Here is a 25492-nt window from a genome sequence, read left to right as displayed (position 1 = left end):
CTTCAAAATTGTGTCCTTCCTGACTTGAGCAGTTTTTATAAATATTGAAGAACTGCCAGCAAAAGACTTATGTTGTAAATAGAATTACCTCTTTTCCTATCAAGAATGAAATTGCTCTAGACTGTTTAAAATAACTTTATTTTCTCTGTTAGTAGGTGTTAAGAATTGTGGAGCATACAATAGGCAAATTGGACTTTCTCATTTATTGTTATTAACCACTGGTAACATGTAAATGAAAAATTCTTAAGAAAATAAAGTTAAGTACAGAGAAATACTGAGAAAGGGGATGGAGAGGTGGGGGATTGCTGCAAGAAATACATGGAAAACAAAGTATTGTGAAAGCCATGTCCCAACTCTATCTCCACTGCTTTTGTTCCCTTTGTCTATTTTGGGTGCTTCAGTAAGCACTTGTGTTAAGCCTTCTGAAATAAATGTAGTTGGTTTGGGTCTTTTTATTTCAAAGGTTAATGTCAGTTGTCACTGACTGCTGTAGAAACTCAGTCCTTAGTTGATGTCCTTCTTCATAGATCCTTTCAAGAATTCTGTGCAACCATTTTCTTTTAGGCAGAATGAAGAGTTTGTGGTTTCCTTCATGCTTTGTGTTTTTGAGAGAAATGGAAATAAGTTTGGCATTCTGTGATTTATGTACCTCTGCCCAGAGGATGACTTTGACAGATTTGAGAGCAGACTTTGACATAGCTTACTATTATGCTGTAGCCAAGCAACTTTTGACAGATGCTTCCTTTTGAGCTTGCTGTCCCTCTTTTTTCCCTGCTTCTCACATTTAAAACTGATGAACAAGCTGTGTTTGCCTGGAATTTAAGAATTTTTTTTACATTTCTGTACAAATGTTCTTACTAAAAAAGACAGCTCACATAATTTGCATTTTCAGGCTTACAGCTTAGCCAGTGGTAATTTCTGCTTACTTAGTGTTCACATTTAATTTGCACACTTGCTAATAATTGTGAAAAGTAATAAAAATCATCTGGACAATGGAGTGTGCTGTAAGAGTTTGATGTATTCAACAGGCTCTTAAGAGCTATGTACAAGTTTTTCTTGATGCCTTAAAGAGCAGTAGCTATTCGTTGAATGTTTTTTCTTCAATCCACTTAATGCAGTTATACTACTGATGTTCCTTTAAAATCCCTAAATATATCCAAAAGGATGGGTTTTGCTTAGATTTGTAACTAGGATTCTTACTCAAAACAAACTCGAATAGAAGATGGCTTCTTTTTCTGCACAGTTCATGTCATTTGTTTCTCTCTGAATGAAATACAGCTACTGTCATTATCAAAAACATCAGTACAAGCAAACCTTTCTATTAAGATTATTTCAGAAATGTGTTGCCTTTGACTGAGCCTTTCAGGAAGTACCTAATTGATCTAGGAAATCTGCATTTGTGTCTGGCTTTTCTGTAGCTGTCGGAATCACAGCTTGACTCTTTTCACTCATAATATACCTAGACTAATTGTAGTATTTAGCCAGGAAATTTACCTCTCTCACTCAATAACATTTTAGCCTGGTATGGAAATTTTGTCTTGTCTAATTTATCCAAAACATTGATGTGATTGATATGTAATTTGCTACTCATTTATTTGCCTTACATCTTAAGGATTCAACATAATACACTTCTTTCTTTGGTTTGTTTTTTTTTTTTTTGAAGTTGTTGTACTCCACTGCCTTCTAGCAAACCAATTTAAGGCAGTTTTAGTGCGTTTTTGCTATCTGCCAGTCATGCTCATTGTCATTCCAGGAATAAAAAGAAAGAGGTAAGTCTGTCTTGAACAACTAAAAGGTGAAGTTACTTGGTTTAATAAATCCAGATGCTCAGTGGTTACTTAAAAAGGCAAAGTAATTAGCACCTACTGGAGGATTCTTATTTAAGAAGAAACTGGAGCATTTCTCTTTTGAATCTTGATGTGTTTTGTTTGTTTGTTTCTTGTAACACCATACTGTTCATGTTTCCTTCAAGGATATGGTTGATTCAGTAAGTTGTTTTGTCCTAACTTGTTGGTGCCATGGAAATAACTGCATCTATCTTGCTTTTCTAGGTTGATGGAAATGTGAGCAAAATTTATTGTCAGAATCTTTGTTTGTTAGCTAAGCTCTTTCTGGACCACAAAACCTTGTATTATGATGTTGAACCATTCCTCTTCTATGTCCTTACAAAAAATGATGAGAAAGGCTGCCATTTAGTTGGATATTTCTCTAAGGTAAAAATTTTAAAAATAGGTTTATTTAATATTTGTAATGTCCTGCTCTCCTTAATGCTTCTCCCAAAAGCAAAGAAAAATCAGAAGTTGGAAAAAAAAACCCATGAGCTTGAAAGGCTCTCTGTAAATCTTGACTATTACGTGCATTGTCTCAAATACATTGTACTTTCTTGCCTCTGATGCAAATTCAGAATTTGTTCAGCCACATGGATGGGGATAGGTTTTTTCTTGTCTGGGGATTTTGCTTCCAAAATTTGTTGTGATTTCAGCTGAATATTTAAATCTTTTTCCTTCCCCAACGTTTTTTCATTAGTATGCCAAATCTAACTTGTAAAAGTTGCAGGTATTTGGAATGTTGATGTGCTTTCATGGCTTGACTGCTGGCAGCCCTAGCTGGCTATTTAGATGTAAATGGACAGTGCTGTTGCTCTCTTGTGTGCAGTCTGATCTAATGCAGTTACTTGCTGCTCCCATGTAAGAATGCATTGCCTGACTTCATGGTGGTTGCCTTGTTTAGAGTGGATGTCTCAGTTGTAGCTGATTTTCAAGTAATAGATGGCTGCTATTGACAAAAATAATACTTAAGTGTACTATCTTGACAAAGATGACCAAGAAAAATGGTGAACTATAGTTAGATGTGCTTGCAATGGGAAAAGCTTCCATTATTGTCCATAATTTGCCCCTAAGGGATGTGTTGAATAGGTACAGTTACTCAGAAATTCACTACTGATCCTAGATTTGCTACCTCCTATTGACTATATATTTTCTTTCTTGAATAAGTGAATTGTGGGAAAACAGTAGCTAGGAGAAACCCAAAAGTCTTGTCAGAGTACCTGGATATTATACAGTAATCTCTTGGATGTCTGGCCACATCCTTCCAAAAGGTGGACCTTGCTGAAATTAAAGTGAGACATGTAGGCACAATTTACACTGTCTTTAATGTCAGTCAGAACTTCTTGTGACAGACATGTCAGCTTTTATTTAGCCTTTTTATTTATTTTATTTTCTCCATTTACTTAAGGTGTTGCAGCTTAAGGTGAGTCTCTTGATTTTTGCTCCTTATCATAGAATGGTTCATGTTGGAAAATCCCTTTGAGATCATTGAGTTTGTCTGTTACCCCAGCACTGCCATGGTGGCTGCTAAACAGTGTTCCCAAGTGCCACATTTACAAGTATTTTGAACATTTCCAGAGATGGCAATTCTGCCACTCCCATGAGCAGCCTGTTCCAATGCTTCGTAACCCTCTCAGTGAAGAAAGCTTTCCTAATGTGCAATGTGAACCTCCCTTGATGCAACTCAAGGCCATTTCCTCTCAACCTGTCACTACATAATGGGGATAAGAGAAAAGCCCAAGTAGAACATAGCCACAGCCTTTCCCTCCTCCTCCAAGTGGGTCACCCTGTCATAGAAGAAGATCAGGTTAATCAGGCAGCACCTGCCTTTCATAAACCCAAGCTGGCTGGACCTGATTCCCTGGTTGTCCTGCATGGGCCATGTGATGGCAGTCAAAATTGTCTGCTCTGTGACCTTCCCCTGGCACAAGAGGTCAGGCTGACAGACCTGTAGTTCCCCAAATCCTCTTTCTGCCACTTTTTGTTTTACAGTTGCTAACTGGGACCTTTATGGTTAACCAGAACTGCTGGTAAATGGTGGAGAGTGACTCAGTGAGCTCTTCCAACAGTTCCCTTGGGCTCTGTGGACATGTAGATGTTTTAAGTGGCATGATGGGTCACTAAGCCTTTTCTTGTGGATCACAGGGCCTTCGTCCTGCTCCCTGTTTCTATCTTCCTGCTCAGGGGGCTGGGTACCCTGAATACAGCTGGTCTTGCTGTTAAGAACTGAGGCAAAGAAGGCATGAAGTACCTCAGCCTTTTCCTCATTGTTGTGGTTTAAGCCCAACTGGAAATTACACCCCATGCAGCCACTCCCCACTGCCTCCAGTGATAGACAGAAGCAAAATGCAAAGGTTATGTGTTGGGATAACAATTCACTGGAAAGGTAATGAGATAAGAAATTGAACAGTAAGAGCAACAATACTAATAAAACAGTGTATAAAAAAGGGTGATTACATGCAAAATGTTCAATGCATCAGAGGTGACCTACTGCTCCCCCACATTTTCTCCCCCCTCAAGCCAGAGACAGTGAAAAAAAATGCTGGACAACCCTCCAGTCAGGACCAGCAGCATTGCACTGCATTGCTTGCCACCCATTCCTCTGGAAAAGGACAAAAATGCCTGTGGACCCTCTGAATACTCTTACCTCCACCCAAAACCATGCCCCTTTCTTGGAAGTGGGGAATTCCTTAACTTCCACCCCCAGTGATTCTGTAGGTGGTATAGAATAACAGCAATTTTTTTCTTGACTTGTGTGCCAGTGGCCATTTGCATTCTAGGTGTGCTTTGACCCTTCTAATACTGTCCTTAAAACTTGCAACACCCTTGAAGTCCTCCTGTTGCCTATCCTCTTCTTCCAAAGGTGATAGACTCTCATTTTCCCTGAGCTTGAGACAAAGCTCTCTGCTCAACCAGTCAGGTTCTCTCAGCATGCTCATCTGGAAGCACATGGGGATGTCCTGCTCCTGTATCTTTAAAAATTTCCTTCTTTCAGTGTGTCTAGCTTTTGTGGACTCCTTTGCTTTGCAGAACTTCATCCTAAGGGCCTTTCTCAACCAGCATCCTAAACAGGCCAAAGTCTGCCCTGTGGGAGTCCAAGGTAGCAGTTCTAGTGACCCCCCCCCCGGTCATGATTTCTTGAAGAAAAAAGCTATCATTTCATGATCACTGTGTGCAAGATGACCTCCAGTCATCACATCACCCCCCAGTCCCTGTTCTCAAGCAGCAGGTCCAGCTGAGTACCTTCCCCTTTTGGCTCACTCACCAGCTGTATCAGGAAGTTATATTCACACATTGCAGGAACCTCCTAGTCTGCTTCATTTCTGCTGTGCTGTTTCCAGCAAATAGCTGGTAAATTGAAGTCCCCCTCAAGAACAAGGGCTGGTGATCACAAGACTAACCCCAGCTTCTTATAGAATAATTCCTCTGCCTCTTCATTGTGGTTGAGTGGTGTATAGCAGACTCCCACCAGGACATCTGCCCTGTTACCCTTCCACTTCTTCCTCAGAAATACTCTTTCATCACTTTGATTAAGCGTAAGACAGTCCTAAACATACAAGGCTACCCCACTACCTCTTCTTTCTCACCTATCCCATCTGAAGGATGTCTAGCCATCCATTTCAGCACTCCAGTTGTGTGAGTGATCCCACCATGGCTCCATGATAGCAGCTATGTCATAGTTTTCCTGCTTCACAATGGCTTCCATTTACTCCTGTTTGTTGACCAAGCTGTGTGCGTTGGTGTAGGTGCACTCGAGTTGGGCGATTCAGTCCTGCTGCCTTTTTGGGAGGAGCAGCTCCAATTCCTATGTGACCTTTCTCAGGCACTTCCATGGTTTCTAACACATCAATAACCCTTGTATCCTTGCTGCCATATGGATCTCTGTGTCCTACCTTTACTGAGTGAAGGATGTTGTTAGCACACCTTCCCTCGAACAATGGATACATTTTCTTCTTCCGCTTTACCCCTGTTGCTTTTGGCAAGCCTGTGTTGATCACAATGTGATCTGATGATCATAAATATTATCACCACCAAAACTTAGAGAAAAATCTTAATCTCAAATTATTGCATGTCATCCATCTATGTCTTCCCCCTCTCCCCCCCCCCCTCCTTTTTTTTTTTTTTTATAGAGTATGTGTGTGTGTACTCTTGCTAGGAGGAATGCTCTGGCTTTTCTTACCTGTTTATAAACTTTTTGCCAGGATGTGGACTTCTTACTAGCAGTCATCTTGAGAGTTTGGGAGTCATGTACAGAGAAAATAGTTAACTATGTTGTAGAATCTAAGCAACCTTGTGGAATCTGGCTTGGTATCAGATGGAGTATTTGGGAATGAATGTACTGGCATGTGATCCTGTCATGTCATCACTGGTCTAGTGTCCTCTTGTGTGGAGACTGAAATGGTAGCTGGTGTCTTAAACTATACATGTGCTTACCACAGCTCTTTGTCAGTTATTCTGACCTGGATATTTCTGGTTGCTTTGGTCTCCCTCAGAACTGCCTATTGCTGGTTTTTGGGGTGTAATCTTTTAAAGGTAACAAAGCTCTTCCTTCTTATCAATAAACTAGAAAGAACCTATAAACTTCTGTAGTTAGAACAGCTTCCTAATCTTAGCTTCTGCTCTCTTAAACAGTAATTGTCTCCATTGCCTCTGTATGTAACTTCATTCTGACTGAAAGCTTTTGTTTCTGAGCATTCGGCCTTGATTTGTGCTCTGGTAATAAGCATCTAACTTTGAAAAACTTAATATGCTTCAAGTATAACTTCTTAGTTCTGCACATATGGGGTTCCTGCGCTGTACCCTGACCACATATTCAGAGAGAAGACAAAAAAAATAAAAAAGAAAAAAAAGGTGAAAACCTGCAGGCACTTAGTGTAGCAATTATAGAAAATACAGCTTCACCATGTGAATGGATATTGCATCCACTTCCATATCCTTGAGAGAATGGTCAGTGAAGCATGAAAATATTTCCTCCTTATTACTGTCTTTCTCCTTTACAGCATTTAAACTGTATTATGCTGTTCAGACAGTGTGTTTAATTTTTAAGATGCCAAGTAGTTAAGTAATTTAAAAAATATTCTGATGGGTATGTTTGATACTTCTTTCTTAAAATTAGACATTAACATGGAGTTATTTGACTTTGGTACTGAACCTATGCATCTGTTCACCTTATTGGGATATTTCACAAGGACAGTAGCAGGTGCAGGCAATTGCCCACTTCAGCAGTGCTTTGACATACTTGATCTGTTTCTCCTTCCCACAGGAAAAGCTTTGCCAGCAGAAGTACAATGTCTCCTGCATAATGATCATGCCCCAATACCAAAGGCAAGGATTTGGAAGGTTTCTCATTGATTTCAGTAAGTGAAGTGTTTTGTTTACACTTGTGATCCAAGGAGCTGTTGGCTGTTATATGAAAGTATAACATATGAAACTTTATTTAACTCACACTGTTGTTTTTATCAATAGATAATGGGATTTCTGTTTATATTTACATAGGATAGAAAAGCTCCCTGAAGTGAAAAACTTAGTGCTGCTCTGTTATTGTACTCGAGGAAATTGAGAATGGATCTCTCGGCAGTAATACTAGCTCACAAAGCTATTACCCTGAATGAATTGTCTAAATTACTTTCCATTTTGCTTTGCTCATTAGTATAAGAAGAGGCAATTATTTGTGATTATAGCTAAGAAGGTATTAGTCTGAGGCATTCTCTCCATTCTAATATTTCTAGCTTATATTCTTTTTTAGCAAAAAAAAATAAAAGCTTTAATTGAAGAATTGCCCCATGGAAGAATGGTTTTTGTCTTCATCACTTTCTTAGTGAAAATTTGTACCAGAAAGAGGGTGTAGGTGTTCATGGCTGTGCATGTACTTGCTGCTTTATTTTGCTGAGCTGTCTGACTTGTTAGAAAGCTTCAGCCACACTTGTGTAAATATAGATTTGTTATTCCCCAAATCTTTGTGTACAAGGGAACTCCAAAATTATCTAAGGAAACTTCTCAGTTGAGTGTCCTCATTACTACTGAATCCATTATTCTACTGTAATTTAGAGGGAGGATGATAAGGAGTTAGTGTATACTGATTGTGGCTGCTTTTCACTGTTATGTTGTATAAAGCACTGTAGAATTGCATGAGGGTAGAGATACTTCAGATAATAGGATTCCTGCCCTGAAGGTATGCAGGAACATTAAAATGCAAATAATAATACATTGCAGTATAACAGCAGGACAAAGACAATAATTTGTAACTGTAGAGTTTTCAAGTTCTGTTCTTGCAGTGTTGTACCCAGCATGACTGTACTAGAGTGTATAAAGATACTTAGTATGTCCCATCATTGCCTGGCTTTATGAACAGCCTTCACTACACCCCTGTGAGTTAGGTGAAAATGGTTCTGGACCACTTAATCTGCCACAGAAATGTAGCTGTCACTGGAGTGGAACACAGCAGCTGTTCCATTGTGTGCCTTCTGCAACCTTTTAGCAAAGGCTGTGAAGTACCACATCTTTCTGGATCTGTGGAGAGAACTTTCAGCCTCCTGAGGTAGAAATTGGCCCTGTTTTAGGATTAAAATCGTTTGGGTGTTTTTGCAAAAGGAGATGAGGAACTCTGAACTGGGCACTGGTAAGTGCTTCCAGGCTTTTCCTTTGTTTGTTACCCTGTGGTGTCTCTCTCCCCCTCTCAAAAAAGAAAAAAAAAAAAAAGAAAGCACTCAACAAATGTTATTCTGGTTGAGTTTGCAATGTTTATAAATACAGAACTGATGGCACAGCCATGAAACCCGTGGATTCCACAGAAGGTCTGGGTTATGAGTATGCTGTGTCCCTCTGGATGTGTGCTCTACTACTGTGCCTTGTGCTGCTCAATCTGGGAAAATCAATAGGTTGTTCTGGCCTTCTTGGTCTTCTGGAAGAATCTGGAAGTACATGGGGTTGTTTGAATCATTAGGTTTTTTGTGATAACTTGCTTGGAGCTTTTCTGGTGGTATGCTTAGGCCTTCCCTCTTTGCAGGCACGTTCAGATCACAGGTGAGGGCTGCAGCTGTACAAACTGGGTGCAGGCCAGACACACCTTTAGCTTCTGCTGTGGCTACCAGACTGCCCACTTCAGTAGCACACAGGCAGTCCTTCAGTACTTTCCCTTTGTTTTCTGGACAGAGGTTCCCTTAACTACCTGGGAATCAGACTGTTTCATCTGCTGACAGAATGAGGAACCAAGAGATGCCTCACCTTACTGTGAGTAAGGTGCAAACTGACTATAAGGTAGTGAGGGAGCTGCTTGTGGCTGTTATTCCCTAGATGTAGAAAGGAAGCGAAAACTTGCAAGGCTAGTTTTCCTGCAATGTATTTGTATCTTTTTCCAGGGGGGAGGCTGAATGCCATGAAATGGGGCATGGCTTTGTCTGAATTAGTGATCCCAAAAGCTGTCTTTGTACAGGAAAACCCTTCAAAGTTAATTTACTCTTTTTCTTGGAATTTGATGTGTTTCTGCCTTGTGACTAACTCCAATATTCTTTGTACTTTACTCTTTCTGTTCACTTGTGGTCTCCTGAGTATAAATTCCTCTAACTGGTTGAGAAGATATGATATAAAACCCCCCAGTTATTATTCTAAACTTGAACAGACCAAGTTTATCGTAGTTTAAAGCATTCTTTGCCAGTGACATTATCTAGACTGTCATGTTCTCATAAAGTCATTGCAAGATAAATTTTATGCTCTGAATAAGTCTTCATTTGTTATGTGGGTAATGCTTGTAAACTGCTCTATTTTGAAGTCTGTGAAGCAGTCATTGGTACTTGTCTTCTTTTATAACAGTAACCAGAACATGTTTAGACTATAATAATAAAAATGTAACTGAGCAAGTAATTTTCAGAAAATGATAGTTACAAACCACAGAAGGGAAGATTTTAAGAACTGTGTGAAAGCAATTGACTGCTCACATTATTTTGTATATATCTAGACTTGATAGGCTGGCTAGAACACAGCCTTTAAGCCACTACACAACTTCTGCTTTGTCAGCAGTCTGCTGAAAATGTAGTTTGTGGTAAAAATTTGCTTCTTTTTTTTTGGTAAGTGAAATGCATTTGTTTATTCAGATTGTGATGCATTCTTTTATCTTGAGCTAATTCAGTCTTCATAGATGGGTCTTATATGGTCATGCTGTAACTAGCAAGAGAAAATAAATTCTTTCATTTTGCTAAAGGAAAAATAGGTATTTGTCTTTTGACTTCTGATTTTTGCTTTTTCCACCTTAACATTTTCCTAACTATATTTAAACTTACCTGTATTTCATCTTCAAACTGGTAATAGCAGTATTTCTTACACTGTAGACACCAAATCCATTGGTCTGTCTCTTCAGGAATCTATAATCTCACCTATGGCAATGAGGAGTTTTTAGAAGAGGAAATTAACTCTTGTGAGAAGCAGGTGTGCTGTAAAATGCCTGAGTTTGCAACTCTGGTTGCCTTCAGGAATAATTTGATTTCTAGTTTTCTGCATGTCATTCATCATTTAAGTAGAAATGTTGTTAAAAAATATGCTCTGTAACTGTGCTTTTAAAGACTGGTAAGATTATTTTTTTCATTAATTGTGGGGAAGTTAGAGATTTTGACTGTGATAGAAATTTTATAGGCTGTTTAGAAATTGAAAAAAGTTTAGCTATAGATATTTTATTAAATGGTTAAATTATTGATTTGTAAAATTGAAGACTTGATACTGCTCCATTTAGTTTGATTCACTCTAAGACAATCAGTTTAACCTGTTCTATTTTCATGAAGTATGTTATACTGAAGACAAAATGGTTTACATGAAGTCTGCTCTTTGTTTACACTAAGTATGCTTTATTAAATGTTATTTTGTAACACCAGATTGATTTTTCACATAGGGGAAAGAACTTGATTTTCACTTGGAGTGTAGCTAACGTAAAAAGTATTTCCTGAAAATGAATAAGGGTCTTAATTTACTTGTTATATTTATACCTTCCTTGCCTTTTATGGGACTAAAATCTGCCAAACATTTTGAGTCTGGGCTGTTTGTTTTGTTTTAATTTCTTTGTTGTTCTTGTATTCTGTGGGATTTACAGAATTGTGATTACAGGGTTTTGTCTGAGGGAGAATAATTGACTTCTGCACCCATCTTTTATATTTGCTGTAAATAAAGTTTTTGGGCAAGTAGATTCTAGCTGAAGTTGATCCAGAAATCAAGCAGAAAGCAGGCTTTATTGCCCAAGAGCCCATTGTGGGTTTATTTCATTTCAAGTCCTTTTGCAGTGATGCACAGCTATGGTTCCTGTTCCAAGGATTGATTATGTGTGCTTGCATTTGGGGGAGCTATCGGATGCGTCTGTCAGTTCAGCCTGTATTGCTGCTGTGGTATGGACAGTGCAAGCACTGAAGCCACAGTGTTGTAGCTTCTCTCTGTGCAGACCCATTTCTTTTATAAACTTTAGCAGCTTCTCTATAAAAGATGTTTTTCTTTGCTTTCCTGATTTGAGCTCTTGTGAAGCCTGGAATCTTCATGTGCTTTCCATTTCTGTTCATTAGACTGCAGTGCCAGAACGTACTAGTATTTCTTTATTTGGCATATCTAACACAGAGTTCATTATTACTAGAATGAAATGCAGCAGTATTTAATATTTGTTTTCTGTAAGTTTAAAGTTGTCTTTTGATTCATACTTCTTTTCAAAGCTCATCTTGTCACAGTCTCGCATTTCTGCATGCTGGATTGCAAATTCCATGCTGGAGGCCTAGCCAGCAGCTGGAAGAAAAGAAATGCATGTGACTGTTAGGATAAACCTTTCCAACTGTGCTGGCTAGGATGTTGACAGTTCATTTGCATTACACTAACAACGGGGCTTAATGCTAAGGAGCAAAGTCCTTGGTAGCCTTTTGTTACTTATCTTGAGGCTGTTTCTGGTCCAACTGATGGTAGCAGTTTCTTCTCTCCCTCTTCAGAACTCTGTTTCTATTTGGTTTATTTGTTGATTGTGAAATTATTATTCTTGCTCAAGAGATGCAACATGTTTAAGGATGCTGGGATTCTGTTTTGGCTAAATGCATTCTTTGTTTTGTGGGTTTTTGGTGTTTTTTTGGTTCATTTGTCTGTGTGGGAAAGTCAGTGCTAACTTTTTTAGCTTTCCTATCACTTATTGCATGAAACTTGAAAAGGCTGGATTTCTTTTTTTTTCCTTAGCTTGACTTAACCCCTGATTCACCCTTAAGATTCAGGATGTGTAGCTCAGATTTTTTTTTGTGAGAAAATCATAATAGGGAAAGGCAACTCTAGTCTGACAGTGGAAGAAACAAATATAATTTATATTACCTGAGAACTTCTATTCTGGTGTAGGAAAATCGGTTCTGTTAAGTGTCCTTGTTTGCTCACTTCCCCAGATCTGATATGTTTCTTGGTCAAGTGTTAGTTTTTGTTTATTGTTCTGTTCAAACAGGTGAGTAAATCTTCCAGTCCTGATCTGCAGAAGCAACAGTGCAATAGCAGTAATAGCACTTGTGCCACAGCTAAGGTATAGCACCAGAGAAAGCAAGTTGCCAAAGGATAAAAGGGGGAAAAAAATTTGCTCTACAAATAAGGGGAAACTGTTAATGAAAAGCTATTTCTTTCCACCTAAATGCTTTTCATAAGTAGCAGAGTCAGTGATAAAGGAGGTCAGTACCATTAGTGATATTTTTTAATTGGTAACCACTCTTTTGCTTAGTTAGTGGTAACATTCATTAGCCTACAATGCTTCTTAATATTTGTGGTTCACAGCTTTGAAAAACTTGACTGAAGATCTGGAACTAAAGCTTGTTTCTCTGCTCTCAATTCTAATCCTGTTCTCTCTACTGCAAATACCTACAATCTCATATTCACATTAACCATTTAGGGGCTTTTGAGCACAAAAGCTGAATCAGTGAAATATTCTGGGCTGAAAGTGTGTGGGGAGTTAGTACAGATGTCCTCAAAAGTGTTTGTTATACATGATCCTGTGTGCACTTTGCTTGAGAAGTGAGGGATGGTGATGGGGCACTGAATAGGCAAAAAAAAAAAAAAAAAGATACATAGCTTTGTAAAGTGCATTCTTGAATTCCTTCCAGTTTGCACTGGTTTCAGATGATCTGCATCTCTCTATGGAAATGTGGAAGATGTTCACTGCTTAGTGCCCAGTCATGCAGAAGTGGTAAGCATTGTGTGTTGAGCCCAGGGAACTGCTGTAGGCAGAGAAGCTTTCTGTTCCGCAAGTGTCTATAGGTAGCATAAACCTCTAGTGATGAGAATGGGGACAGTATATTTATTTCTTTTGGCCATCACTTTTGAGATACTTTTGAAACAAACTGAAAAAACTGCGTTCCATGAAACCTTGGTTAGTCTTCAGGCACAGTTAAAGGAGACTGAAAGGATGAAATTTTCTTCTGGTGGTTAGTGCAGTTTTCTTCTTCCATCAAGTTTTTTGAAGAGCTGGTCTAGTCTGTAAAATCAGTGTTTCTATCAAATAAAAACATTTGGGTTTCTGCTAAACTTGAAGATGAGCATAAGGCTCAAAAATAAAACCCTTATTTTTCAATATGTTTAATTCACACAGTATTTACATTTCTAGGATCAGCTAGTTATTTCCAACTTCCTTGTGGCTCATGGAATTGAAAAGCTCTGTCTTCTGACACAGACAAAAGGTTATTTTTTATTAAAAGGAACAATTCTTTTTAGACAATTTTGGTCTTAGTTTTCTCACCTGTATGCATTACTGTGTTCTAGGTTTTGCAGTATCTGCAGAAGGAGTCAGTCTAGCCTTCCATGGCTAGTTGGACAATAATATCTTCTTCTAGTTTCATCTTCCGAAGTAGCTTTGTGGTGCTTTAATGTATCAAGAAGGTTTGAAAATGTTGCTGTACCAAAAGATCTATTTGATAATTCACTTATCTGTGGTTCTCACTGTAGTGCTTCCAGGCTTCCTGCTTTAACAGCAAATTAGGCTACTCCTTTGTGGAAACCTGAAAAGCAGTGATTTTTTTTGTGAAGCCATCCAAAAAAAAACTAATTGGGCAAAACTTAAAACTAGTAATGGACTAACATGTGGCCTCTCATTTAGGGCAACGTATTGCTGGTAAGATACTAGCATTTGGGAAAATGTCAACCCTGTTTGGAAGATGATTAACTTTTCAAATACAATGAATGTGTTGATAATAAGTGGTGGAATAGAGTAAAAATGCTGCCTCAGGTTTTTACAGGGCCTTTAAAAACTAGTATATCAGTAAAGGAAGAGCCTCAGAAAAGGTGAAAGGCTTTCTTGATTGAAGTGTTTTCATTTTTTGGGAGGAAGCTGGAATAAGCTAAATGAGCAAAAGCCATTACAGTACAGAAATGGTGTGATTTCTTCTTTAAAGGATACTTGAAAATTGAAGGAATGGCAAACTATTAAGCAAAAAGTGCTGTGAGGGCAGGAGAGAGCAGCAGTAATGAAAATGTGTTTTTCTTCTTCATTATGATGAATTCACACAGTTTATTTGCTTTGTGTGGCCTTACTTGGTGTAAGTACCTGTGTAGACTTCTCTTAAAGTAACTTGTTTCAAGAGGGGGGTAACTGATTTTAAACTATTCAAATGGAAAGAAGACATGAATCCTGAACTGAGAAAACGTCTTTTAATAATTCATAAATTGACTTCTGGAAAACAAAACAATTTTTTAAAAAATATGAAGACAGATGATGTAATGAAACAAACGTCTTAGGAGAGATCAGAAGTGTGTTCACATGTGGCATTTAGGTTCTGGTACACTTTTGGAAGTGCTGAGAACCACTGTCTGATACCTGCCAGCAGTTAAGAGCTAGGCTTGACCTTCAGGAGGCTCTAAGTGGTCGGATCCACTTGTGTGGTATGTGTTTATATAACAGTGATAGTCTTAATCTCTTTATGAGAAATAATTTGTTGGCCAGAAAGTAATATTTTGGAAAACCTGCTTTAAGAAAATCATATGGATTTTTTTTTAATGTCTAAGTACTTTAATAAAAATAAATATGAAGTAGAAATAGCATTTGAAAAGTTAGATTGTCTGTGAAATTACGAACACGCTCAGTAAACACCTCTTGCACTGTTATTGTCCAAAATCTGATGTTAAGATGTTTTACAGTTTACCCTAACAAATATTGAAATATAACAGAAATACAGTCTAGGAATAAACACACTTTAAAGAGTTGTTCAGAATCATGCTTTGCAGTGGTCTATAAACAGAATTGAGGTGGGGATGAAGTGGGACCATGGAGGTTTTTTTAAGATAAAATTTTCTTTAGCTGAGAGCATTTCAGCATTCTCTTTCTCACATTACAATCCTGAAAGTACTGTTTTGTTACTGCTGGGGCTGTGGCAAACAGTGGAAGGTAAAAATACGAGACCAAGGGTGGAGAGGAACAGTTTGTTTTTGTAACTAGGCTTTATTGGAAAGGTGTATTCTCAAACTACACTTAGGAAGATGTAAGGATCTGTGTAAAACAAGCCTCTTTCGTTTGTTAAATGTGGTGGCTTACTTGAATCATTCTGTGCTGTGGGGTTTTCTGTGTTTGACTGACTGACTTGTGTACCCCAGTACAGAACACTGCGTCAGTCTCCTTGTTGTTTTGTGGTGATGTTTACAGCACTGTGTCCAAATGAAAGGTTCAATTACCTGCTTTTTCTTTGCCTTTCTTTTTTTTTCTTTTAGCAATGAATTTTAAAGTGTCTGTGGTAGCTGTAAATCTGTGAGGGAGCCTGACTGCTGCTGCTTATTTTCTGTTCTTTTCTTGATGATTGATTATGTTGCTGACCCCAAGGATTGAGTTTGGCCTCTCCTAAATAACTAATAAGGAGCATTCTGTCAAGCTGAGATTTAGATGAGGGGGGAATGAAGACGGATTTTGAATCAAGCTTAGTTGACTTAAGATTATTCCAAGAAAATCAGCCTCTTGGGATTTCTTGGCATCACTTTTATATAGCTTTAAGACACTGTACATTTATCAGAATCGCAAAAGAAAGCAGACATGTCACTTCAGATACAGAAGCTAAGGCTGTTTTAACTGAAGAGCATCTTTATTCCAGATAACATTGAAAACAGTGGAAAGGCAGGGCTAAACATGGTAAGAATGATAGTGAGTATTTTCTGGACAAAGTTGTATTTATAGGGCATTAGAGAACATGGAAAGCCATCCATTGCAGACTGGTAGCTGAAAACAGATTTTAATTAAGTAATGTATCTTTAATTATTCAAATATTTACAGAGGATAAGGTAGCCTGGGAGGAAAACAGATATTGTCTGGGTTGGTAGGGTTCAGGTTAGGAAAGCCAAAGCCCTCATAAAGTTAAATCTGCCTGGGGACATTGAGGGGGAAAAGAAAATCTTGGTTTTGTGCATTGGTGATAGGAGGAAGAATAGGGAAAATGTGAGCCCTGTCTGGAAGGAAATGGGGGACTGATTACTCAGTATATGAAGAAGGCTGAGGTCTTCAGCAGTGAGAGCTCCAAGCACATGGCCCAGGCAGTAGAAGGCAAAGGCCTGTCACACTGTTATTAAGGCACAGAGAGAGCCTTGTGGCTTCCTTAATGGCTGTCTTGTTTCCAGTGCCAGCATTCTTATCAGTTCTACCTTCTTTAAAAGTATTTTTATTTTTCCCTTGTTTACTGCTGTTTTGAGTCACAGTAGATATTTAGCAGGTTACTGTATCTTGGGTTTAGCTTTTTGAAGCGTGCTGTAGTAGGTACATTTGTGTTCGATGCTTGGTAGGTAATGTGCCCTTTCTTATGCAATTTCTGTGTATGTTGACTATCCAGATATTACCATCAAATTTAATAATAACCTTCTTAACCTGTTGGCTTTTGCTAAATCTTATTTGGTTAATTCCCTGTTACACAGGATGCTTTAGCAGAGCAAATGAGCAGCAGTGACATTTTGCTGCCCCCACCAGACAAATACAGTTTGCATCTTTTGTATCTTAAGGAGTATGTGTGTCATGACCACTGACCTGAGCAAACTCAGTACTTGCAGTGATTTCTTAGATTGTCTTTTGGCATCTCAGTATTCAACTCCCTGCTTCAGTTTTGTTCATGTTGTTTAGTACTGCTAGGCTGTCCTTTATAGGTATGAATAAAAGAATGAAAGGAAAAGCTTTTGGGCTCTGGAACTTTATCTACGCTAAAATGGTTAAAACAGTCCCTGATAGATTTTTGGTCCAGGGCATCTGTCACTTTCCAAGTGTGATAACAATCTTCCTGAGGCTGGGAGGATTATGTTAACAGGCAGGTTAACACTCCAGCTGAGAGTCAGAGCTTAATGGTATGGATGCCATCTGTCTGTGCTGGTTGGCCTCAGTGCCATGTAAAGATTCTGAGGATATTCAGTGTACTTGTTATATTAGGCAAAACCTCCTAGGTCCATCTTCCTGTCTTGTCAGTTGGATCTTGTAGAGGTACCTAGAGCCTGCCAAGCAGGTAATGTCTAATGTGCACAGGAGATATATTTACAACCCACTCTTCATGTGCTGTCAGCATTAAACACCAGAAGGTAAAGGCAGTTCCTGAAGGGAGTTCATTCAACAGTTACAGTTGTATAAACAATTTACTTCTCTGTGTCATTTATTGACTAGTATTTAGAATGTAAATTTAAATAACTTAAGATATTGCTTATAAAACCAAGAACAATACAGAGTTGTTAATGATCTTCTAAGCCACTTAACCTACTGACAAATTTATTCATTCAATTGGTATTCAAGACTGATGCCCTCTGCACATACAAGTCTTGCTTTTAAGGGTACTTCAGTTCTCTTTCTCTTGCTTATGCTTTCACTCTGCTTATAAGTAGTCCACTTCATACACAGAACCTCCACTCAAGGGGGTTACTGGCAACTGGTACAGGTAAAATAAGTGTTAGCAAATTAATTCGCTCAAAGGGTGCCTTTTGTAGGTCTGACTGTAATGCAGTCATCTTTACCTTTCCTTTTATTCATGAAGGGCATTTGCTTAGCCCTAACCTCTTCTGTGAAGCTTTCTATAAAGGAGCTAAAGGTTTTTGGGCCTCCTGTGTTGGGTTTACTTGAGGATGTGGCGAGGAATGAGAGCTGGCATTATTTCTTGTAACAATAATGAGAGAATCTTTGGCTTACTCTGTTCATCACAAAGAAAGCTTTCCTTTACTCTGACAAAGAAAAGAGAATGTAGCAGGTTGTTCAGTGATCTGAGCATCTCAAGTTACAGCTAGTCTTTTTTTAATAGTGTTTGTGTGGATCTTGGGATTGGGGTCGTTTGAAGCTGTTTCAAAAGTGCTTTCAAAGAGGGTACTAACACCTATTTAAGGTCCTCTATATTTGACCTTCTTCTCACTGACATAGATAGGAACAGTTCAGAGGCACACAGAATAGTTATGAAAAAAATGGTAGCATGAATTACATTAGGAATTGTAAGTCTTAATAAGCTCACACTTTCACCTCACCTGTTTCTGCCTCCCACTCATGGTCGTACTTCTGAACTTGCAGCATTGAGCTGACCTATCTGTATTGAACTGTCCTGTCTAATACTCAGCTGTGTTGATATTTCTGACTACCCTTTTGAACACGTGTCTTCTCAACTTGTTCATGTAATATCAAAACAAAGCATGTGATGTTTTGTATAACAAAAAACATTAGCTCTTAAGATAGCTTGAAATGTTGGTTTGAGGTAACTCCTCACTTTAGATACTGGTGTATTATTAAAGCAGTTGCTAGTACTTGCTGTTCTTTCAAATTTCTGGCTTGATACAGAACATTACATGAAAACTCACAAGTTCTTCCCTGTCATACTAAAGAATTTATTTTACTTGGTTTTATTTCAAGTAAAACAAACTTTAAAAGTGCTTGATTCCATCTGCCTAAGTTTGGTAATTAATTTGTGGGGGATGGCCTTTAAAGAGACAGAGAAGAACTCCAAACATACAAGGGTAACAGCTCACAGGTTGTTTCTTTTGTTCTGGATAGATGCTTGTAAGTATGTTTTCTTCTGACACAAATATTAACAAAATAGGAATAGGACTTGAATAGTAATGATTATGTAAGGGTTAGATTCTGAGCATAAGCTATTGCATAGGACCTTCCACAAAAAATTGATTTGGGATAGGGGTCTCTGAGAAGCAGATTTTTAAGCTGTTTCCAGCTCCCAGCAGTAGTTGAATTTTGCTGTGACGCTGCTGTCTGCTCATGGTTTTCAGCTGTGTACTGGCATCTTTCAAGTGTGTGTTTGTAAGCCTTTCATAAGTACATTAATTATGTTTTCAGAAGAGTTACTTCAGTGGTGTTGAGTTCCCTTTGCTATGTGTGGAATTGTATGCAAATGTTGGTATGTGTGATCGTGATGTGCATACATAAATATGAACCTGAGATTGACAGGTTTAAGTTACACAGTGCATGGCAAGAAGCTGTTATCCTTATAAATCAGACTGAAGTCCAAAATGTTAGTGTTACTTAGTTACATGGTGTTACTTTATTTTGCAGATTTAGTGTGGATGTAGTTCTTATAAGACTTCTGCTGTGAAGGCTCTATTCAATCTAAAATTGTGGAAAGATCAGTAGACTGAACTCTGTTCTTGTGATTAAAAAAACCTGCTCCTATTTGACTCAATTTGCATGACATTAGTACATAGTTCCTACCCCTTTGCCCTCCAGCAGCTCTTGCCAAGTGGTGATGCTTCTGGTCTGACTTCACTGGCAGATAGACCACATCAGTGGACTTGATTGCTGACTGCTTAATGACATGATGACATTAATAATCCAAATTCCAAATTATCCAAATTCTTAATTACAGGTATTGTTGCTTTAATTTGTTTATAGGGCATATTCATGCTAGATATAATACTATCTGATAGAAAAATAGTGTTTAAAATGGGCAGATATGCATCTAGAATATTTAATATATAAGCACTGATGTCTTAAAGCCTTCCCAACCTTTGTCTGGATACAAGTGCATAGGAAGTGCTCTCCAAGATGAATTCTTCTTAATAGGAGTATATCCTGACTTCTTGGTGATGTTTCTTATAATTGTCTGCCTAAACACTTCCTAGAGAGATCCATACTTGTTTGAAGTGCTTTTTTCACTTTTTTGTAACAATAGAAGATGCAAATGCAATGACCCTTGCTGTAATCTCAGTACACTGTAAAATATAATAGAATATTGGTATTAGTTCTCGTAGTGAGCAATATTTAGGCTAAATAGCAGAAAATAGAGCAAGATATTGCATTTGAGAGCTGTGTGATAGTGGTTAAGGAGAAATGCAACAAATTCTTTGCTAATCCATTTTGAACATTTTGGAGCATAGCATAGAAGGAGGAAGCATATTGATGGGTCCTGAGTTGAGTAGGTGATTGAACTTTGGTGTCATCCACCTGTTTGTTACAATGACAAACACATGCAAACCTCACAATTAATGGAACAGTTGGCCCAGAATCAGTTGTCCTGAAGGTGAAAGAGCTGTTAGGAGTTAACACAAGTAAAGAGGGTGATGTGTCAGAGGCATGACTTGGAATGATCACACTAGCACATCAGAAATCAATTTGGACAGCTCTTCTAGAGGAATAAATAGCCATCCTGGTCTTGGGCTTGTTGGAGAATGGGAATTTTAAGAGATAGTGTGATTGTAGTGGGCAGGGGAAGGGGGCCCTCTTGTGTTTGCATTTGAGATCCCATTATTCCAGTTTCTCATGTCCTGTGGACAAAAAGGTAGAAATAGAAGACTGTACTTTGTCCTTGAGCGATAACCTCACGGGGGTTACAGAGATGCAGTGAGTAGCTCATAAGACTGAACTGCTGCAATAGATGTGTCACAGTCTCTTCAGGGACAGGCAGGGAAGCCAAGGAGAGGAGGTTGTGCTCTACACAGAGATTCCTTTGCAATCTTCCTACTTGGAAGCATGGTTCTGTGCTGTGGAATGGGTCATAGGCCTGTCAAGCCTTCAGTATGCTTCAGAATCAGAGGACAAAGCAGCAGCCATTAATGCTGTGCTTGGCATTTGTTATACAGAGCCTGATCAAAAAATGGGAAGAGTTTGAACCTTCCAAGTAGCTGGGTGATACCTGTGAGTGAAAGGCCTTTTTCCCCAAGAACTATTTGAAACTGTTCTACAAAGACGGCAAGACACTTGGGACACCATTTAAACACAGATTTTGGAAGGACTTGCTAGGGCAAACGCTTTGTATTCGGCAGCCCAGGCTGTAGTGCATGGGAGATAGTAGAGTTTCAGATACTGAGAGAAATTAGGATGGTAACTATCAGACTAAGGTCCAGAATTTTATCTTCTTTAAAGAAGTGCTAAGTGGTGCCCTCCAAGAGGTTTGCTGTGAAGATCAAAGGAGCACAGGACATGTTGATCTTTGGAGACAGTTTCCTTAGACTGCAAAAATTATTTATTCGAATGTTCATGACAATAGCAGGCATGACAGTAAGCCTGCTGGGCTGCAGGGAGAGTTCCTGACTTTAGCAAAACCAAATTCTCCAAAAGGCGCTGGTATTGCTTACATGTGCAGCGATGTTAAGCCAAAGCTTGGTTGGAGTGGAAGCAGAAGGAGTGGAAAGTAACAAAATATGGAGAGCTATTGGACACCCACAGGGAGAGTAAGCTGAAGATGGCCCTGCTGATGACTGGAATAAGCATAGTGTGACAACAGAGGGGCTTGGTGTGGATCTCAGAAGAGATCTGAGGTACTCTGTGCTTTCTTGGGAGGACCTGTTCTCTGGTGTGACAGAATTTAAGCAGCAGAGTGAGATGCCATCTTTGCTAGAGGAAGATCAAGTTACAGAGTGCTTAAGTAAAATGGTGAGATTCATCCTAGGAAACTGGCTGACATGACTCCAACACCTCTCCCCACTGACTTTGAGAAGTCAAGGCAATTGGGAACATCCTCAGTTCCTGAAGGATGACAAATGTTACATGCATCTTCAAGAAACTCAAGGAAGATGAACGAGTGAAATAAATGGTTGTGCATTACAAAGGTTATAGAGCATATGACTTGGTATAAGTCACATAACATAGGTCTGTATAAATTGTGTCTACAGGTATTTCCCTATGTGCTGTCTTCTGAAACTTGCTTGTTAGCATTACAATGCCTCATGATAGGAGAACTTTGAAGTAAGCTTCAGGAAGTTTGGAAGTAAAGTGCTTTGAGCAGGCTGTCATTTAAGCACTGTCTTGCATAGGTGCACTTTGAAGTGGATTTGATGATGTGACACTTGACAACAGCAACTTTCCTGTGGCCTGTTTATAGGATCAGTGGTGTTTTCCTATTGTAAGTATAGCTGAACAGGTCAAGAGAGATGAAATGGAGTTATGCATTGACTGCAATTCTGTGTAGCTGTTCAAATGAATTTTATTGCAGTGGTCTGGAGAGCAAGTCTGTCCTTTAGAATGGCACACTGTGTCTCTGCTGCCTGTATTGTCCTTGGTTCAGTTCAGCCATTTACAGTTCGCTGCTGTATCCCAGCACATACCGATGACAGGCAAGGGGAAGCTGCTGCCACTTCCTTATTATGGCTTGCTGTATGTTCTAGCAGCTCAGTAGCTGTTTCATGACTGACAACCTGACACTTGTTCTAAGCTATGTTATTGCTGCTTGTGAGCTGACACCTGATTTTTAAATGGCCTTTCTATGCAGACTAGGCTTAAGCAAGTTTGGAATCATTTAAGTTTGCTTTTTTTTTGTTTTGCTGTGAGGCAAATTACAGTGGCAAAAGAGACTCCATGTTGAAAGCCAGATTAACAGATTTGAATTTGCTTCTTCATATGGTCTATTCCTCAGTCTGATTCTGTCATTATGTATTGCAAGCATACATAAAGAATTATTGGAAGATTATTCAGAGATGATAATACAGTCTTTGTTTTGTGGGTATTTTAATAGATAAGCAATAAATTAAGGGTTTTGCTATTATACTTCTCTTAAATTTTGATCCTTTGTACTTTAAGAGGTGGAGACTCAATTCCTTTCATTTATATGAAGTAAAGATTCCAAATGGCCACTGTCCTGTTATCAAGCCTAGGCTTCTGTTCTCATGCTATTTAACTTGTATGAAGATACAGAACCAAGTATCAAAAGAATTGGTAGTTAAGTAGCTGAAAGTTTCTGGAGACTGGCACAAATATATTAAAGTTATATAAGTGTGTTGTGGATCTGTAGCTATTTCAGGGGCATTACTAGGATTCCTGTAGATTGAAATTACTGGATAATTACAAGTCAGTTTGTTTAAATGTATGTTTTAATGCCTAATTATCTCCTTAATTTGTGTTGAAGGCATAAAATTTATGTATGTATACAACCTTTCCCTTCCTCAGATTTCATTTCTTCTAATTGTTTCAAATCTTGGGTAAGATGAAACCTCAGTGATCCTGGGGAGGTTTGTGTGACAGAAATCAAAGGCTGTAAATCACATTTGGTGCATTGCTTTGCTGTGGAGGATAGAGATAAGGCAAGAAATAAAAATCATTATTGATACTTTGGCTGTTGAATTTTGTGATACTATCACTCATATGCCCAGAAGATAAGATAGACAACTCTTTGTTCTTGATTAGGTCTTCTATTTTGTTGAGGTTTTAGTTTTTTGTGTAGTATACAGTCTGGCTTGTTTACTCCACGGGTAGGGTGCTGAAGAGCTCTGTTTTGTCCTGTGGGTGTTGCTACTGTTCATCATCTGATATCAAGGATTACACCTTAAGAAGGTTCTTTCAGGTTGCCACTTGGAAGCTATCCATTATTAAGGTTAGGCAGGCACAGTGAGGCTGCGGGTGTCTGTTTAACAAGGGCATATTGTGCTCATTTCAGATGCTTCAGGATAGATACATGAACTACCAAGATCAGAGTTTTTATTTACCTGCAACTTAGATCAATTACTTGACATCTCTTTGGTAAGTTTAATTTCATAGATGTTATTCAAATCACAGAATCTGTTAAGAGAGACATTCCATTCAGTTCTTGCTACATGCAACCAAAATTGTTATCTCTGATTTGTATTTTTAATCCTCTAGAATGTGAGCATTTTGGAAAAGCATAGGTTCTATTTTAGAAAGGTAGAGGAAGAATACTGACAGATGTTACTGCCATGTAGGTAACAGTTCACTGCTTTTATGTAGAGTGAAAATGACCACTAAGAACTAGTCTCTAAATCCTCAGACACAGGAAAGATACAGTGAGCCAGTTTAGTAAAACTCTAAAGATGCTTGTGGCTGCCTAAGTAAAGATTCCAAACTCCTGTTTGATTAGTGTATTTATTCAGCTTCATAATATGCTTACCAAGAAATTATAGGTGTAGCCCCCTTATCTATGAGGAAAATGGAAGTAGAGTCCAAGTAACTTCAAAGTCTAGTGAAATGCAACAATGAAACCTAGGTCTTGCAAATACCCTACACTTTCTATTAGTGCCCAAGGCTTCTTGAATGTCACGTTGGTAGGGTAAACTGTAAATGTTCTTGAAGCAACTCTTAAGTTCTCCTCATGGATTTATTATTAAAATCTAGATTATTCTTTCTCTCTTTTCCTATGCTGATGCTTCTATCACTACTTTTGCTACCTACCTCAGTTTTGCAGGGTTTTTTATGGACATCTTAGCATAAAACTTGGGTTTGTATGTTGTACACCAGGTGATCCAGAATTCTTTCTTGATACAAGTGAAGCTTGATTTAAAATTAGGCAGAATAGGCTATACACTGTAGGTCTGCTTTTGTGCAGTTGGAATTAAAGCAATAATTCTTTACCTTTAAACTATTCAGGATGCTGAATGTGGAATTTGATGTTTCCTGTCAACCATGGTTGCATGTAGTGCCAAGATGTACTAAAATCTATCCTCTAGTTATAAAAAAGTTTAATATGCTGCAATTTAAAATGCTAAAATACCTTATTTTCCTTATTTTTTATGGTAGTGTTTCTTCTGTAAAACAAAATAAATTTACTTGCTGAATTTCCAGTGGTACTATGCAAATGTAGGCAGGCTTCATGTAGCTCTGTAGGAGTAGGCAGATGTGGGATGGTATTCCTGAAGCTCTGGCATTTTATCACAAATCATGCTGGTAGATATGAAAGGCACACTACTTATTTCAGTATCTATGTTGTGATCACTTGAGATGTAGTAGGACATCTGCTTTTCTAGGTAAGTTTCTTTAGGCAATCTGGACATTAGACTATGATGCACATCTGTCTATGTTTTTTCTAAATTCTGTTGTGGGCCTTTGGTATTGTGTCCAAGAAAGGGAAGACCAACGTTTCAGGCAGAATAAAGAGACATATATTTGTATATGTATTTCATGGTTTAAACTAAGAAAAATACCTCTGTGTGTGGTTTGTGTATAGTAGACCCTACAGCAAAATAAGGACACGGCCATTGCTTCTCTTCAACCTGGATGTTAATCATATGCTTTTAATGCATAGCTGATTTGCTTAGAAGGAACTTTGTGAAGATGTTAGTAGGATTTGTTTAACAAACATGACATGACTGGACTAGATATGCTTTACATCAGTCTTTGAAAAATAAAAGTGAAAAATTTGAAGGGAAAATAAGTATTTTAAGAGTATTGGAAGGCACAAGAACTGTATATTTTGGTGGATTCCAAATGACTTTGAGTAATGTAATTCCATAAACATAGTGTGTGTGCCTATGGCAGAGAAGGCATTTTGTGAACCCGGTTGTTTAAGGCCTCTGTGCTGGCAGTTTTTGGA

The 25492-nt window shown here is 38.4% G+C and overlaps 1 protein-coding gene across 7 annotated transcripts in view; it reads left to right on the top strand.

Moving 5' to 3' along the window:
- The window catches only part of KAT6B (lysine acetyltransferase 6B), a 104827-nt gene that overhangs the window by 68058 nt on the left and 11277 nt on the right, over nt 1–25492 (top strand). For all 7 annotated transcript variants that reach the window (XM_021549135.3, XM_077784577.1, XM_077784579.1 and 4 more), the window contains 2 exons: nt 2052–2213; nt 7090–7183. In XM_021549135.3, coding sequence (XP_021404810.2) covers nt 2052–2213; nt 7090–7183 — 256 coding nt within the window. The remainder of the gene's footprint in view (nt 1–2051; nt 2214–7089; nt 7184–25492) is intronic.

Source organism: Lonchura striata, chromosome 7 (assembly GCF_046129695.1).
Source record: "Lonchura striata isolate bLonStr1 chromosome 7, bLonStr1.mat, whole genome shotgun sequence".
In the NCBI taxonomy this organism is placed as follows: Eukaryota; Metazoa; Chordata; class Aves; order Passeriformes; family Estrildidae; genus Lonchura; species Lonchura striata.
Note: the sequence above shows the minus strand (reverse complement) of the source record. Positions and strands in the feature narration are given on the sequence as shown.